The following is an 18,729-nucleotide window of genomic DNA, read 5'->3' as shown; positions in this document are numbered from 1 at the left end:
TCACTCCTTCATAGTAGTTGAATGTGTGGACATGCTTGGACACAGATATGACTAGTGGCCAAGGATTTTCACATCAATAAAGGAAGGTTTGTTTAGGTGTGAGAAGGGAAAATTTCACCCTCTACGTTGCCAGCAGAACTGCAGACAGGACTTTTAAAATGTAGTTTCAAGGATAAAGGATTCAGGATGCAGGCAGGAAAGAGTTCCACTGGAACACTGGATGCTGGCTTCCTGCCACCCGTGAAATTGCTCAGGAGCATCTTATTGGCCATTACATCTTTGCATTGGTCAAAATTACATTTTTTCTCCTCTTTCTAATTCTAAGTGAACAAAAATGGTTTGTTTCAGATAACACAGCATACATTCCTTGTTGACAAGTGTCTTCATGAAAGCTTTTGTTGTTGTTAATTTCCATTATTGTTATATAATACATTTTGATCACATTCATTCCTCTCTCTCTCTCTCTCTCTCTCTCTCTCTCTCTCTCTCAAAAACAAACCTCAAGATAAACAGCAAAAAAACAGCAAAACATTCTAAAAGGAAAAAAAAAACCAAGAATACAAAAATATACCAAAACAAAACAGAACAAAAAGTACACACACACACCAAAACATGAGGTCTGTTTTGTATTGTATTGGCCAACTCCTCCTGGTCATAGGGCCTACTCTGAGGTATGGTTGTTATACCACAGTAACACGCTATTAAAGAAGACTAATTCTCCATTTCCCAGTGTATTAGTAGAAAGTTATAAATTAGTTGTAAGTAGCCTCTTGGTTAGGAATGAAACTTTACCTCTATTCCCTATTTTAACCTGTGCAGGCGTTGTGAATACTGTCATAATCCCTGTGAGTTTATATGTGTACCAGACCTGTTGTACTTGGAAAATATTGTTTCTTTGGAGTCACCCATCACTTGTTGTTCTTACAGTCTTTCTGTCTCCTCTTCCTCATAGAAGTATTTTATTATCATTTATATTTTATAAAGACTTCGAAGTTTTTAAAAGAAGACAAAAATTGAGAAGATTATGATTATAGGATGTTAGACACTCAGTGGTGGGGGACATGCCTGTTGTGTGTAAGGGTCTGGGTTCCAACTCCTGCTCTAGAAAGGAGAGAGGTATCATGGTGGAGGGAGCACAGAACGATGACAAAGTTGGAATAAATATAAGTGGAATGAAGTCATGTGGATCCCAGGTCACTATCAAAACCAGGACTGAACCCTGAAGGTGTCAAGAATTGTGGCTGAGAAAGGGGAGGACCAATAAGTGGAGTAGCACATGACTACTTCCCTGGAGAGTTTTCATTTGATCTACTAAATGACTTCGTGTTGGGCTCAGTGTGGTGTTAATAGCCTCCTGACTTTTAGGCATTTGAGTTGGTGTTTGGGTAAAGTTACAATAACCTATATACTTATTTTTGTTTGTTTGTTTTGTTTTTTGAGACAGGGTTTCTCTGTATAGCGCTGGCTGTCCTGGAACTCACTTTGTAGACCAGGCTGGCCTAGAACCCAGAAATTCGCTTGCTTCTGCCTCCCAGGTGCTGGGATTAAAGGTGTGCGCCACCACTGCCCGGCTCTTATTTTTTTTCACTATAAATGTCAAACATATTTGGCAAATAACTTTTGACCCATTTCTTTCAATCAATAGTTTCCCTCTGATAGTAACATGATTTCTTAAGCATATGAAGTTTTCAAATTTTGGTCCTCTGCATCGTTTTTGTCCATCATCTTTTGCTCAGCAGACTCAGCATCCTTAGCAGAGTGTGGTCAGAGGGCACCACACCAAAGCTGCTACCAGGAATTCCCAGAGAGATTAATTCAAGATTGTTCCCCACCCCTCTTAGAAGCTAGCTCACAACGAAAGAGAACAATTGATAACAAAAAGTTGTGCTCTTGTAAAATCATTTCCTGTCTCCCAGTTGGAGCCTTTTTTTGTGATTCCAGGTTAGCTCGCCCTCCTGTCGGCTTCATGTGCTCAAAAGTACTGGAAGAGGAAGGCAGGGAGTGACTGGGGCCAGCTTGAGAAGATGAGTGCAAAGAAATGAGCAAAAGCAAACTCTGTTTTTTTAACAAAGGAAATAAGGAATAAGATTGTGAATGAATGTTTGCTTTAAATCAAAATGTGCAAATACTAACCAAGTTATTTTATGGAAATGTTTAACATTGAATACCTCAATGTTTATTCTTCAATACTCTTCAGTCTTACCATATCTTATACGTGCTTAGAGCCATATGGTATTTTTATAAGATTTTTAATTTTTATTGTATAGATGTGACAGTCAGAGGACAACTTGTATGAGTAAATTCTTTCACCTCACCATGTGGATTCCAGGGACTGAACTCATGGTGTTAATCTTGATGGCAAGTTCCTGGCTCATAACCACAGGGCCTTAAATGCATAACTAAGAACCTTTCCATAGAATCCTATGGCAAAGTGCATTCAAGACACTAAATATCCAGGTGTTTCTAGGATGGAACCTAATTTAAGACTCAGAGATTAAGAGACTAAAAAGACTAGAAAAAAAATGTGCTCAAGGGAAATCTCTTAGAGACCTCCGACTTGCATAGAAAAATGGGATAGTATTTTAAAGACCTAGTCACTAGAGACACAAAGTCCATGGAAGAATTACCCAAGAGACCCTGCCCTAGTGAATAAGGTGGGGAGTGACCAAAGAAGAGCCTCACACATATGTGCACATGCTCTGACGTATACATGCACATGTACACATGTGGTCATGCATACACATGTACACATATAATCGTGCAAAATCTCCCAGTGAAATCCCCAACAGTTTCTGTGTAATCTCCTTGAGAAGAGCAGCGCTTCTGGTGCTCTTGCTCAGATAATGGGCAGAACATGAAGTGGCCATGCAGAATCACCTCCCAGTAATTCCTAGTCCTGGAGAGGGGACTGTTATTATAGATTTTCTGCTTTGTTCTCAAATGTCTGCTCCTTCCTTCCTCCTACTGCACAGATTGCGATTGTTACCTGCCTTACCACAGACCCCATCACCTACCCCATCGTCTTCCTTTATTTCAGGCTCTGCCTTTTCTACATTACTTAATAGATGACATATGTCCCTGATTCTTTCCCAATAATCTTGATGTGTCTTAGGATACACAAGATGGCTGAGAAATGAAAGAAATGAGTCCTTAATCCTAGACATGCTCAGAAGGAAAACAGGCACAGACGCTGCTAAGTTTAACCTGACATAGGAGGTGACTTGAACTGTGTGTGACTGGGATGTATCTCCAGGAACCTTATCCTCATTAACAGAGGAGGAACAGAGGCCTTGTGGGAATGCCCTGATTGAGTGTCAAAAGATGGTTGGAGATTGGACAGGTTCAAGCAGGGCAAGAGGCTAGAGAAAAGCATCTTAAAAAGAGAAAACTTTTTAAAGAAAGGAAATGTAAAAAAACAATTGCACAGTATGCCTTGGGAGAGTGCTAACGCAGGCAACTTACTGTTGGTGGAATGTAAGCGTCCAGGTTATGGGCCTGAAGGGAAACCTCCCTGCAGGCTTTGAATATTTCCTCCCTTTTGTTCTGTGCTTTGCTGAGATCTTAGTGTGTAGACATGGCGGGCCTCAAACTCACAGAGATACCCTGTCTTTGTCTGGTGAGTGCCAAGATTAAAGGCATCTGTTTCCATGCCCAGCCCTGTTCTCCAAGTTTCATAACTTCACATTTTACATTTATGAATGGTTCTTTGGAGTGAATTTTTGCAGCAGATTTGAAATTGAAAGAGAAAAGAAATTTTACCCTTGGGTTTTTTCTTTATTTTGTTTTGTTTTGTTTTATTGTTTTTGTTTCTTTTGGGGGTATGCTTATACCTATTCAGCTGTTTCTGTATTTATGAATAATAACTAGTTATGAATTTTTTTACTCTAAATTTCTTTTTAATTGCTATTTTTTTCTTTTAATTTTTTTTAATTAGGTATTTTCCTCAATTACATTTCCAATGCTATCCAAAAAGTCCCCAATACACTCCCCCCCCTAATCCCCCACCCACCCACCCCCACCCCTTGGCCCTGGCATTCCCCTGTACTGGGGCATATAAAGTTGGCAAGTCCAATGGGCCTCTCTTTCCAGTGATGGCCGACTAGGCCATCTTTTGATACAAATGCAGCTAGAGTCAAGAGCTCTGGGGTACTGGTGAGTTCATAATAATGTTCCACTTATGGAGTTGCAGTTCCCTTTAGCTCCTTGGGTACTTTCTCTAGCTCCTCCATTGGGGGCCCTGTGATCCATCCAATAGCTGACTGTGAGCATCCACTTCTGTGTTTGCTAGGCCCCGGCATTGTCTCACAAGAGACAGCTATATCTGGGTCCTTTCAGCAATATCTTGCTAGTGTATGCAATGGTGTCAGCGTTTGGAAGCTGATTATGGGATGGATCCCTGGATATGGCAGTCTTTAGATGGTCCATCCTTTCTTCACAGCTCCAAACTTTATCTCTGTAACTCTTTCCATGGGTGTTTTGTTCCCAATTCCAAGAAGGGGCACAGTGTCCACACTTTGGTCTTCGTTCTTCTTGAGTTTCATGTGTTTAACAAATTGTATCTTATATCTTGGGTATCCTAAGTTTTGGGGCTAACATCCACTTATCAGTGAGTACATATTGTGTGAGTTCCTTTGTGAATATGTTACCTCACTCAGGATGATGCCCTCCAGATCCATCCATTTGCCTAGGAATTTCATAAATTCATTCTTTTTAATAGCTGAGTAGTACTCCACTGTGTAAATGTACCACATTTTCTGTATCCATTCCTCTGTTGAGGGATATCTGGGTTCTTTCCAGCTTCTGGCTATTATAAATAAGGCTGCTAAGAACATAGTGGAGCATGTGTCCTTCTTACCGGTTGGAACATCTTCTGGATATATGCCCAGGAGAGGTATTGCTGGATCCTCTGATAGTATTATATCCAATTTTCTGAGGAACTGCCAAACTGATTTCCAGAGTGGTTGTACCAGCTTGCAATCCCACCAACAATGAAGGAGTGTTCCTCTTTCTCCACATCCTCGCCAGCATCTGCTGTCACCTGAATTTTTGATCTGAACCATTCTGACTGGTGTGAAGTGGAATCTCAGGGTTGTTTTGAGTTGCATTTCCCTGATGATTAAGGATGTTGAACATTTTTTCAGGTGCTTCTCTGCCATTTGGTATTCCTCAGGTGAGAATTCTTTGTTCAGCTCTGAGCCCCATTTTTTAACGAGGTTATTTGATTTTCAGGAGTCCACCTTCTTGAGTTCTTTATATATATTGGATATTAGTCCCCTATCTGATTTAGGATAGGTAAAGATCCTTTCCCAATCTGTTGGTGGTCTTTTTGTCTTATTGATGGTGTCTTTTGCCTTGCAGAAGCTTTGCAACTTTATGAGGTCCCATTTATCAATTCTCGATCTTACAGCACAAGCCTTTGCTGTTCTATTCAGGAATTTTTACCCTGTACCCATATCTTCGAGGCTTTTCCCTACATTCTCCTCTATAAGTTTCAGTGTCTCTGGTTTTATGTGGAGTTCCTTTATCCACTTGGATTTGACCTTGGTACAAGGAGATAGGAATCGATCAATTCGCATTCTTCTACATGATAACCACCAGTTGTGCCAGCACCATTTGTTGAAAATGCTGTCTTTTCCACTGGATGGTTTTTGCTCCCTTGTCAAAGATCAAGTGACCATAGATATGTGGGTTGATCTCAGGGTCTTCAATTCTGTTCCATTGGTCTACTTGTCTGTCGTTATGCCAGTACCATGCAGTTTTTATCACAATTGCTCTGTAGTACAGCTTTAGGTCAGGCATGGTGATTCCACCAGAGGTTCTTTTATCCTTGAGAAGAGTTTTTGCTATCCTAGGTTTTTTGTTGTTCCACATGAATTTGCAGATTGCCCTTTCTATTCCTTGAAGAATTGAGTTGGAATTTTGATGGGGATTGCATTGAATCTGTAGATTGCTTTTGGTAAGATAGCCATTTTCACAATGTTGATCCTGCCAATCCATGAGCATGGGAGGTCTTTCCATCTTCTGAGATCTTCTTTAATTTCTTTCTTCAGGGACTTGAAGTTCTTGTCATACAGATCTTTCACTTCCTTAGTTAGAGATAGGCCAAGGTATTTTATATTGTTTGTGACTATTGAGAAGGGTGTTGTTTCCCTAATTTCCTTCTCTGCCTGTTTATCCTTTGTGTACAGAAAGGCCATTGACTTGCTTGAGTTAATTTTATATCCAGCTACTTCACCGAAGCTATTTATCAGGCTTAGGAGTTCTCTGGTGGAATTTTTAGGGTCACTTATGTATACTATCATTTCCTCTGCACAAAGCGATATTTTGACTTCTTCTTTACTGATTTGTATCCCCTTGATCTCCTTTTCTTGTCTAATTGCTCTGGCTAGGACTTCCAGTACAATGTTGAATAGGTAGGGAGAGAGTGGGCAGCCTTGTCTAGTCCCTTATTTTAGTGGGATTTCTTCCAGCTTCTCACCGTTTACTTTGATGTTGGCTACTGGTTTGCTGTATATTGCTTTTATCATGGTTAGGTATGGGCCTTGAATTCCTGATCTTTCCAAGACTTTTATCATGAATGGGTGTTGGATTTTGTCAAATGCTTTTTCAGCATCTAACGAGATGGTCATGTGGTTTTTGTCTTTGAGTTTGTTTATATAATGGATTACATTGATGGATTTTCGTATATTGAACCATCCTTGCATGCCTGGGATGAAACCTACTTTGTCAGGATGGATGATTGTTTTAACGTGTTCTTAAATTCGGTTAGCGAGAACTTTATTGAGGATTTTTGCATCAATATTCATAAGGTAAATTGGTCTGAAGTTCTCTATTTTTGTTGGGTCTTTATATGGTTTAGGTATCAAAGTAATTGTGGCTTCATAGAATGATTTGGATAGAGTAACTTCTGATTCTATTTTGTGGAATAGTTTGTGAAGAACTGGGATTAGATCTTCTTTGAAGGTTTGATAGAACTCTGCACTAAACCCATCTGGTCCTGGGCTTTTTTTGGTTGGGAGACTATTAATGACTGCTTCTATTTCTTTAGGGGATATGGGACTGTTTAGATCATTAACCTGACCTTGATTTAACTTTGGTACCTGGTATCTGTCTAGAAACTTGTCCATTTCATCCAGGTTCTCCAGTTTTGTTGAGTATAGCCTTTTGTAGAAGGATCTGATGGTGTTTTGGATTTCTTCAGGGTCTGTTGTTATGTCTCCCTTTTCATTTCTGAAAATTGGTTGATTCTTTGAATTGTTCTTCTTGTTTCCACTTGGTTGATTTCACCCCTGAGTTTGATTATTTCTTGCAGTCTACTCCTCTTGGCTGAATTTGCTTCCTTTCGTTCTAGAGCTTTTAGGTGTGTTGTCAAGCTGCTAATGTGTGCTCTCTCTAGTTTCTTTGTGGAGGCCCTCAGAGCTATGAGTTTTCCTCTTAGAAATGCTTTCAGCGTGTCCCATAAGTTTGGATATGTTGTGGCTTCATTTTCATTAAACTCCAGAAAGTCCTTAATTTCTTTCTTTATTCCTTCCTTGACCAAGGTATCATTGAGAAGAGTGTTGTTTAGTTTCCATGTGTGTGTTGGCTTTCTATTATTTATTTTGTTATTGAAGATCAGCCTTAGTCCATGGTGATCTGATAGGATGCATGGGACAATTTCAATATTTTTGTATATGTTGAGGCTTGTTTTGTGACCTATTTTGTGGTCAATTTTGGAGAAGGTACCGTGAGGTGCTGAGAAGAAGGTATATCCTTTTGTTTTAGGATAAAATGTTCTGTAGATATCTGTTAAGTCCATTTGTGTCATCACTTCTGTTAGTTTCACTGTGTCCCTGTTTAGTTTCTGTTTCCATGATCTGTCCATTGGTGAAAGTGGTGTGTTGAAGTCTCCCACTATTATTGTGTGAGGTGCAATGTGTGCTTTGAGCTTTACTAAAGTATCTTTAATGAATGTGGCTGCCCTTGTATTTGGAGCATAGATATTCAGAATTGATTGCTCCTCTTGGAAGATTTTATCTTTGATGAGTATGAAGTGCCCTTCCTTGTCTTTTTTGATGACTTTGGGTTGGAAGTTGATTTTACTAGATATTTGGATGGCTACTCCAGCTTGTTTCTTCCTACCATTTACTTAGAAAATTGTTTTCCAGCCTTTCATTCTGAGGTAGTGTCTATCTTTTTCTCTGAGATGAGTTTCCTGTAAGCAGCAAAATGTTGGGTCCTGTTTGTGTAGCCAGTCTGTTAGTCTATGTCTTTTTATTGGGGAGTTGAGTCCATTGATATTAAGAGATATTAGGGAGAAGTAATTGTTGCTTCCTTTTATTTTTGTTGTTAGAGTTGGTGTTCTGTTCTTGTGGCTGTCTTCTTTTAGGTTTATTGAGGGATTACCTTCTTGCTTTTTCTAGGACGTGGTTTCCGTCCTTGTATTGGTTTTTTTCTGTTATTATCCTTTGAAGGGCTGGATTCGTGGAAAGATAATGTGTGAATTTGGTTTTGTCGTGGAATACTTTGGTTTCTCCATCTATGGTAATTGAGAGTTTGGCTGGGTATAGTAGCCTGGGCTGGAATTTGTGTTCTCTTAGTTTCTGTATAACATCTGTCCAGGACCTTCTGGCTTTCATAGTCTGTGGTGAAAAATCCGGTGTAATTCTGATAGGCTTGCCTTTATATGTTACTTGACCTTTTTCCCTTACTGCTTTTAGTATTCTGTCTTTATTTGGTGCATTTGTTGTTCTGATTATCATGTGTTGGGAGGAATTTCTTTTCTGGTCAAATCTATTTGGAGTTCTGTAGGCTTCTTGTATGTTCATGGGCATCTCTTTCTTTAGGTTTGGGAAGTTTTCTTCTATAATTTTGTTGAAGATATTTGCCAGTCCTTTGAGTTGGAAATCTTCATTCTCATCTACTCCTATTATCCGTAGGTTTGGTCTTCTCATTGCGTCCTGGATTTCCTGGATGTTTTGAGTTAGGATCTTTTTGCATTTTCCATTTTCTTTGATTGTTGTGCCGATGTTTTCTATTGAGTCTTCTGCATCTGAGATCCTCTCTTCCATCTCTTGTATTCTGTTGCTGATGCTCGCATCTATGGTTCCAGATTTCTTTCCTAGGGTTTCTATCTCCAGCGTTGCCTCAATTTGGGTTTTCTTCATTGTCTGTACTTCCCTTTTTAGGTCCTGGATGGTTTTATTCAATTCCTCACCTGTTTGGTCTGGTTTTCCTGCAATTCTTTAAGGGATTTTTGTGCTTCCTCTTTAATGTCTTCTATCTGTTTAGCAGTGTTCTCTTGCAAATCTTTAAGGGATTTTTGTGCTTCCTCTTTAATGTCTTCTACCTGTTTAGCAGTTTTATCCTGTATTTCTTTAAGTGTGTTATTAAAGTCCTTCTTGATGTCCTCTACCATCATCATGAGATATGCTTTTAGATCCGGGTCTAGCTTCTCCGGTGTGTTGGGGTGCCCTGGACTGGGCGAAGTGGGAGTGCTGGGTTCTGATGATGGTGAGTGGTCTTGTTTTCTGTTAGTAAGATTATTACGTTTACTTTTCACCATCTGGTAATCTCTGGGGTTAGTTGTTATCGTTGTCACAAAGATTAACAATAGGAATAAAACTTCCAGGTCAGAATCAGCTTGGCCTCTCTCTGTTCTATGATTCAAGTTATGTGGTGTTTACTTGTTTTACAGTCAAGTTCTACAGGGGTGACTAAGGATGCTGGTGGTTTGTGGGGACTCATTAGCAAAAATATTTACAAAGAAATAACCTATTCCTGATACTGTTTCCTTCTTTCCTTCCTTCCTTATTTCTTTTTTTTTTCCTTTCTTTTTTCTTCTTTCATTTGTTAGCATGTGGTTTCTAGTTGGGGTATCATCTCTCCATTGTAGGATAATTCCATTAAAACTTATTAAATATGATATATATGTATATATACACACACATATACACACACATACATACACAAATCACACACACCCATACACATGCACACATGCGTGGAACTTTTCCTCAGATTAAGTTATTTATCATAAGCATATATAATATAATTGCACATCCATTGTGATACCTAGACTTAATTTACCCAGTGGTACAGGGATGTCTATGGAAAGTGTCACTGGTTGAATTTGGATGGGTAAGAGCTATCCATCGGCAATGCCAAACATTGCCAGAAGATTTTTGAAACTAGATCATATGGTGACTATAGCTAATAAAAAGAAAGACAGGCTTTGGTGGTGCACGTCTTTAATCCCAGCACTCGGGAGGCAGAGGCAGGCAGATTTCTGAGTTCGAGGCTAGCCTGGTCTACAGAGTGAGTCCCAGAACAGCCAAGGCTACACAGAGAAACCCTGTCTCAAAAAAAGAAGAAAGAAAGAAAGAAAGAAAGAAAGAAAGAAAGAAAGAAAGAAAGAAGACAGACAGACATTGTGGCTGAATGGAGCCAAGTGTGGTGGAACACAACTGCAACTCTAGCACTCCAGAGGCTAAGACAAGAGGATCATGGGTCACTACCAGCCTAGGCTACATAATGTGACCTTATGTCAAACTTAACATTAAAGAGAATCTGGAAGAAGAAAGATTATTATTTTTGGTGGAGAATTTTAGAAATGGCCATAAAAATTTGGTAAGGCCTGTAAAGTGTTGTCGTTATCTGAACACAGATCTATTCATTTTTACTTGTTCAAAGCACATAATACCAACTAATTATAACAATTACCTCCAGATAATTGCTTTTCTATCATCAAACTAATATTAAAAATCTGCTTATAGGTTTACTTTATACCTATTACAATCTACATTTCATTATTGGTTTGGCCTGACAAGATTTTATTTTGAGTTGGCTCTAGTTTCTGTCCCTTAAAGCAAAGAAAGAAAGAACTTGGATTGCTACGGAATTAAACTATTTGCCCTTGAACTCCCGTGTAAAATCAATGGGAAAGCTAAAAGTCTGACGAATAGAGATTGAGCCACAGGGCATGGAGGACAAAGCTTACAGTTACTTTGTTGGAATCCTCCAGGGCTCCTGTAACTCTGAAATAATCATGGTCATCAAAGACCCTAAATGTAAATAGATGACAGGGCCACCTTCAAACATCACGACACAGATCACTAAATCCCCAAACATGTTCCATTCATCTCATGGTCCCCGAACTGAGAGTCGGCTATGTGGCCTTCACTTCCTAACATCTTGAGCACAGGACAACAAAAGCTAATATGGAAAGATTTTTGAGACCAGAGCAACAGCCCGGTATTGATAAATTGTGAACTCCTTCAAAGGCTTTCTGCAAACTTAAAGGTGTCTGAAGACTTCCCTTTGAACCACCTCTCTTGCCTTTAGGTGGTAGAGTGTGACTTTTTTTCCATTTGCCAAGTGCCACTCCAACTCAAATGACAGCTGCCAGGAAAATATGACCTGTAGCTGGTAAGACTTTTAGTTCTCTGTCTTTAGAAGATAGTGCCATGGTTTAATGAGAGCTGCGATTCACAAGAAGCACAGGTGTTCATAGCCATGCTAGATGCGCTTGGGGATCTGAAGAGACCTTGGTAACTTTCCAGTCTGTTTAATCAGAGCCGGGGTTGAATATTTGTCTGCCCACTAAAGCAAATTAAGGAGTTACAGAGAAAAATAGAGTTTTCACTGGGATTATAAAATAATGGAAGATTCATGAAAGACTAAAGCACACAAAACAATGCTGTAGATAAAATCGTTATAATCAGTTGAATTATGCAGAAATATTCAGAGTAATGTCATTTGAATGTTATTTCTACTGTGAGTGTTGGGAAATGAGGTAACCTTCAGATCTACCTGTGGCTTTGCTATTTAAAACTTATTAATACCAATTCTAATTGCTACAGTGAACCTCCTTCTTAATTGTAGGTTACTCATTGTACTCCTAACATGTTAATTTACAAAAGCAGGTTGGATGAAGCATGAAGACATAGTCTATGATCCCTAATATGCTATAATGTAGGTGGATTATTTTGTTTTTGTTTTTTCCAGTGAAAGGAGGTTTTTTTTTTTATTAGATATTTTCTTTATTTACATTTCAAACGTCATCCCTTTTCCTGGTTTCCCCTCCAAAAACACCGTATCCCCTCCCCACTTCCCCTGCTCACCAACCCACCCACTCCCATTTCCTGTCCCTGGCATTCCCCTACACTGGGGCTTAGAGCCTTCACAGGACTAAGGGCCTGTCCTCCGATTGATGACCCACTAGGCTATCCTTTTGTTTTATTTTTAATTGTGTCTGTGTGTGTATGATCAAGGGTGGGCAGGTGATGCAGAGACCAGAAATCAGCATTCGATTCCTGCAGTTACAGACAGTTGAGAGCTGTCTGACCTGGGAGCTGGCAACCAACTTTGAATCTTCTTGAAGGAAAATGTGGGCTTTTAGCCACTGAACCTCCAGTCTAAAAGGAGATTTAAAAAAGAAATCAGTATTCAATGGAACTCATAGAAAAATAGCACCTGAAAATTAAATTTCCTCTCAAATTTGGTGTCCTTCCCATCCCCCCCTTCTCTCTGCCCACCCCCACCTGTGCTCATGTGTGTCTAATTTTATTTACTAAACTTTAAGGTGACAACCATTTTATATCTGCATTCTGCACAACATAAAATTTAAAATATATAAGCATATGGACTGAATAAACGGGGTGAATTAAAGTGTATATTACCTCACATTTTACCCACAGTGAGAACACTTAGGATCTATTCTTCTGGTGAGTCTCACATATATAATGTACTGTTATTGACCATGGTGACCATGTCAGATAATACAGTTCTAGAACTTATTCCTCCTATCCAAACTGAAATATGAAGCCTTTCACCAGTGTATTCCCATACCCCTGCCCACAGCCTTGGTTGTTCAGTTCTAAGTTCTATGTTTTCAGAGTCCTCTTGTAAGTGAGGTCATGTGATATTTGTCTTTCACTGCCTGGCTTATTTCACTTAATGTGATGCCCTCCAGGTTCATCCATAGTTTTACAAATGACAGAATCTCAGTTGTTTGTTAGTCTGAAAACTATTTCATTGTGCAGATTTCTTGTATCCATGCATATTAAGCTGATTCCATATCTTGGCTGTTAGGAAAAATGCAGCCCTGAGCTTGGGTGTGGGTATCTCTTCAGCATACAGAATTTATAACGTGGTATATTTGTCCACTGGACAGATTGCTAGGTCAAATGGCAGTTCTCTTTCACTTTTGTTGAGAAACTTACATTCTGTTTTTAATTAAGATGATACTAGTTTACATTCAACAAACTGCCCAAGAGTTTCAACTTTGCATTCTTGCCAGTGCTTGGTGTCATTTGTCTTTTTGTCAATTACTGCCTAACAGGTGCACGGTGATAGAGCTTTATAGTTTTATTTAGTATCCCATTTCTCCTTTATTCCCTACCTCACTATATGGCTCAAATTGGTCTAGCACTCACCCACTGTGTAGCATAGGCTTGCCTCAATTCAAGATTTTCTTTGAATTGCCCAGCTCTGGAATTATAAGTGAAAATATTCAACCTTGAGTATTTTATTTTCAGCATGCTCATTGGCTATTTGTATGTCTTCTAGCGACATGTGTTTATCCATGGCTTCTTCTTGATTTTTAATCAAGTTGTTTTCCTGCTACCCAGCACTATTGATTAAAAAGGTTATTTTTCCTTCAACGAATTGCATTTTTACCTTTGCCAAATAAACAAACAAACAAAACAAAAACAAAAACAAAAATGGTTTCGGTGGATCTATTGTTACTTTTCTGTCTGTTGACCTGTGTGTCTCTCCCTTCCCTACATCACACCTTCATGGTTATGAACCTATATAGTAAACCTTAGAATTGAATACACCTATTCTTCAGGGTTTATGTTTCTTTAATGAGAATTTTTTTGCTGATCTAAGGGGTATGTATTTCATGTATATTTTAAGATGAGCTTAAATATGTCTAGAAAAGGTACAGCCAAGCATTTAACACAAATTGCAATAAAACCGCAAATCACTTTGAAAGAGGAAATCCTCACTAGATTGAACCTTTGAGTCCACAAACATAATATCAGTTCACTTATTTACATCTTAATTTCTTATATCAGTTCTTCAACATTCTTTTCAGGACACAGAGTCAGTGCATAGCTGGTAGTTTTATTGCTCAATATTTCACTGTTTTTAAATAACCACGAATGCTACTGTGAAGATTTTTTTTAAGTAGTGGGTATTCTCTTAGGGATTACCCCCCACCCACCCACCCAAGAAGCATAGAGTTAAAAATAGACCTAAAAGCTACCTGCTCACGGTTGATGTTTATTTGATGAACTTAGTTTCATCAAAACTTAGAATAACCTTATTAGCTTCCTGTCTAATGGAAGCAGAGTCAAGACACCTTTCCAGTGTGGCTGATGGCTATAGCTGCAGGCACAGCTTCGCTAGGAATCTCAATACATCTGAGCTGAGGGACCTTCAGGACCTTCCCATCTCTGAGATTTACTTCCCTCTAATTATAAAACGAACAGAATGATGTCTTTTTGCCGATAATGCTGAGTAGATGTGAAATTAAATGAGGCAACGTGTTAGAAAATCCAGCTGCTAGCCTCACAGATACCTTATAATAAAAGAACATTTATTCATTTACTATTAGAAATGGTCAGGGGTGGGGGAAGCTGCTTTGCAACTGTAATGGCTTAGGATGCATGAACCCACTGGAAATAGAGCTTCAAGTAGTGTTCTTTGTTATATTTCCCATCTATGGTTAAGGGCTACTTGATATGGTGACAATCTCTATCCTGAGGTTTCCCATTTAGATCTTTTTCATAAAGTCAGTAGGTGACAGCATTCAGAGTAGAGGGTGGGTCCAAGGGTAATAAACTGGCCTTGGCTTTATATCTTACAAATACCTGGAGCACCCAGCCTGCACTCATCCCCTGGGAAGTACTTCTGAGGACGACTACTAAAATAATAAGCTGGACCACAGAGAGCTCACTCATGCCAAGTCTCTTTCTCTTCTTTTTCCAGCAAGGATTGAAAATAGTGCATCATGCAGAGAAGACACTGTCCAGTTTCTGCAAGTGGCAGAAAAGCATCAATCCCAAGAGTGACCTCAACCCTGTCCATCATGATGTGGCTGTCCTTATCACCAGGTAGCTCAGAGGCTTTGTGGAAAGATGGGTAACTGGCCAATGAAAGCTAGTGGCTGAACATCTTGTCCGGTGTTCACCCTCATAGGATTCTCATTATTTTCTGCTGCTCTTGGTCATTTGTGAAAGCAGCAACTGTGGTTTTTGAGCTCCTCTTACTGGCTCATACCATGGAAAGGGCCTGTTAGCAAGCTTGTTAATATGACAGAGCTCTCCTTTCTTAAAAACTACATCTGTTGGCAAACTAGTCTCGTTTACTATCTGTACTGGCTAGTTTTGTGTCAACTTGACACAGCTGGAGTTATCACAGAGAAAGGAGCTTCAGTTGAGGAAATGCCTCCATGAGATCCAACTGTAAGGCATTTTCTCAAGTAGTGATCAAGGGGGAAAGGCCCCTTGTGGGTGGAACCATCTCTGGGCTGGTAGTCTTGGGTTCTGTAAGAGAGCAGGCTGAGCAAGCCAGGGGAAGCAAGCCAGTAAAGAATATCCCTCCATGGCCTCTGCATCAGCTCCTGCTTCCTGACTTGCTTGAGTTCCAGTCCTGACTTCCTTGGTGATAAACAGCAGTATGGAATTGTAAGATGAATAAACCCTTTCCTCCCCAACTTGCTTCTTGTTCATGATGTTTGTGCAGGAATAGAAACACTAAGACACTATCATAACAAAGATTTTTGCCTTTTAAACTGTTTTCTTTATACCAAGAAATCTATTCTCAAACCCTTGATTGAAGACTTCTTTAACTCTCAGATGGTAGACTTTACAATTCTTTTATTTCTATTTCATCTTCCCCTCTCCAAGTATGTGATGCAACTCTACAGGAACTTACCTGTTCTAGCCCACTCATAGCTGATGCATAGGATATAGTACACCCATCCTCCTCTGAGTAAGCACAGTGACTTAACTATACCTATCTCCTTTCTAACATCATAATTTTAATATAAGGATATAGTGCAATAGTAAGTCATTTGCCTGGTAATGGTGAGGTCCTGAGGTCAGTCTATAGCATTTCAAAGATATGATTTTGTTGTGAACACAGATGGATCTTATATAACTATATAAAAAAATCCAAACTTTCAAGATCCAGAACTATGAAAAACTAATGAATTTTCCTGATCAATTCAATATCTTTGAAATCAGTGATTACTCACTCGCTCACTAAATATTTATTAGCTTACAGCTATATTTTTTAATAATAAGGGCTTATATAATAAGAGAGGCTAGTTCTCACTAAGCACCTTATGTGAAATTACAGAATCCAGACATCTAAGGATGTGTACTAAAAGAGGTCAGCCTTTTCTGTTAGGGAGATCAATAGCCTGTGTACTTAATATTCTACATCTGCACAAACCTACCCCACATGGGACTACTGGTCAACCTGACATACAGTAGCTCCTAGGAATCCACTGCTACAGAAGTATACCCAAAGCTTGTCTTGGAACAGAGTTGCATATAACTAGGTTTTAGTACCTTCACTCAAAAGCAGGATTCTGACACTTGAAGTTTCAGTTGAGAGTAAGGCAGACATATGTACCGTCTACAATTTATCATCCTTTCCTCTCACATGCGCTATTGTCTCGCCAGCAAGAACACACGCGTGAGAAACCGGATCCTTCTGCAGCAACTTTATTACACCAGTTTCAACATGAAGAGGAAAACCCCAAGCACCAAAAAGGCACTGCTTATATATACCTTAGTGTGGCATGTCCACACCCGATTGGCTGCTCTCCCAGAGCCTCATCACCACGCCCCGGGATGGGCAGTGACTTGGCACGAAAACACTCTCGTACATGCGCACATTGCTTGTTTACCAATTAGGCCACGCAGGCAGAGCGTAAACCGCTTTCCAAACTTTCCATTGGGATGATCCTGTCAAAATGTCAGGGCTCCCTTCTTCTGGGTTTTCTGTTTTTCACAGAATGCCCCGGGCCTTCTTAAATTTTTGACCTTAGGACTTATCATTTGGGCTTGACAATTGTTTCTTGTGGAGGATTTTTCTGTGCATATCTAATCTCTGATCTTTACTTATGAGAATAGTATCCCATACATATAACTTGTAAGAAACCAAACTATTTCCAGACTTTATCAAAAGTTTCTTAGGAAAGAAGTAAGACCAAAATGTTCATTCCTCACCCTAGGCAAACCCACACTGATAAATTCTGGTCTGAAAAAATTAGCTGAGAGAGGAATGACTGTGAGACTAAGTTTTGCCTCTAGGGGACCATTATGAGACCCACATTGGCATTTCACTATAGAATTTCATTCAGTGTAGGGTAGATTTGTAAGAATACATTACATGTTTGTTCCACATATACAGCCTCCCAAAGCATAGTTTTCTATATATTTCCCCAGTATATGATAGAGATAAAGCCAATCTTTTTGCAATCCAAAGTTCCTTGGATCCAATAATCATGTTGTCACAATTACTTTGTTGTCTCTCACTTCCCCTTCTATAATTCTAAGCACTTAGTAGGTACTCCATAAAAATTATGTAACAGACACAGTCTCCTTTCATATCAAGCTGAAACTGTTAATGAATGAGCAATGGGTGTCAAGCACATTTTCACCAATAGGTTCTGCACCTTTAGAAAACACAATCCAATGCACACCCTGCAGCCAAGGTTGTAATGTATTTTGCTAGAGACCATGTGATATATCTCTACAACACACTACCCTCCAACAGCTGCTGAGAATGAACAGATGACTCATATCTATTGTGCCTATGAAAGGGGGTTGCTCCCCTTGCTCCCTAGCCCTACCCACTGCCATCTAGGGAAGTAAAATCTCACAGGTTCCCCAAATGTGGATTTTTCTATTACCTGAAGGACATGAAAAGCAAGAGACCATTTGTTGCTGCAGATGATGCTCACACAGATCCCAAACGCTAACAGATTATGCAACTAAAGTCTGGGAACATCACCAACATTTGTGCTAATCAAAAGCTCTTCTTGTGCTTGAAGAAGGTCTAAAGACTAATTAATGACTCTCTCTTGTCAGTGATTGAAATAACTTGTCTAGGATCTTAGAGCATGCTTTTTATTCTGCAAAAGCTGTAGCCTTTTCTGAGATCCTAGGAATGTTTCCTTCCCCCTTTCTAGCTAATTCCTGGTCAAAGAGGAGTTCATGTGTCACAGTGTGCATGCAATATACACTTATACACATACACATGTGCAAATGTGCAACTTCTATTAGTAGAATGTGACTAGATAGATTATTGATTTGATCTCTTTATGGGATAGTAGGAGAAATTGCATTTTTCATGAAAAAATAAATGAGTTTGGAGAACAGACCTCAAAAAGACCAAAAGGGGTTTCATGTTTGAGAAGAAAATTGCTAATTATCTCTCCTATATTCAAAGTTCAAATTAACTTTTATTGTTAGTGTGATCTTTTGTTGGCCTAATCATATCAGTCTCCCAAGATGATGAGCAAAACCACTCAAAATAAAATGCTTTACATTTCCCCAAAATGTTTGAAGTTGAGAAATTCAGTTAATTAACAGATAAAACCAGAATAAGTCCAATGAACTCAAGGCTGATTCCTTTTTCCATATGGACTTTATTTCAGAGAACACATTAAAGACACAAAGAGAGCAGTTTATATTGATGTAGTTTACAGGAAGTTTGCCCAAACAT

The 18,729-nt window shown here is 39.2% G+C and overlaps 1 protein-coding gene across 1 annotated transcript in view; it reads left to right on the top strand.

Moving 5' to 3' along the window:
* Positions 1 to 18,729, top strand: part of Adamts12 (ADAM metallopeptidase with thrombospondin type 1 motif 12) — a 315,274-nt gene that overhangs the window by 158,325 nt on the left and 138,220 nt on the right. Inside the window, exon 6 of the mRNA XM_085831415.1 lies at positions 14,977 to 15,101. Coding sequence (XP_085687541.1) covers positions 14,977 to 15,101 — 125 coding nt within the window. The remainder of the gene's footprint in view (positions 1 to 14,976; positions 15,102 to 18,729) is intronic.

The sequence above is a fragment of the Mus caroli genome, unplaced genomic scaffold (genome assembly GCF_978045245.1).
Source record: "Mus caroli unplaced genomic scaffold, Mus_caroli_1 scaffold_16, whole genome shotgun sequence".
Classification (NCBI taxonomy): Eukaryota; Metazoa; Chordata; class Mammalia; order Rodentia; family Muridae; genus Mus; species Mus caroli.
Note: the sequence above shows the minus strand (reverse complement) of the source record. Positions and strands in the feature narration are given on the sequence as shown.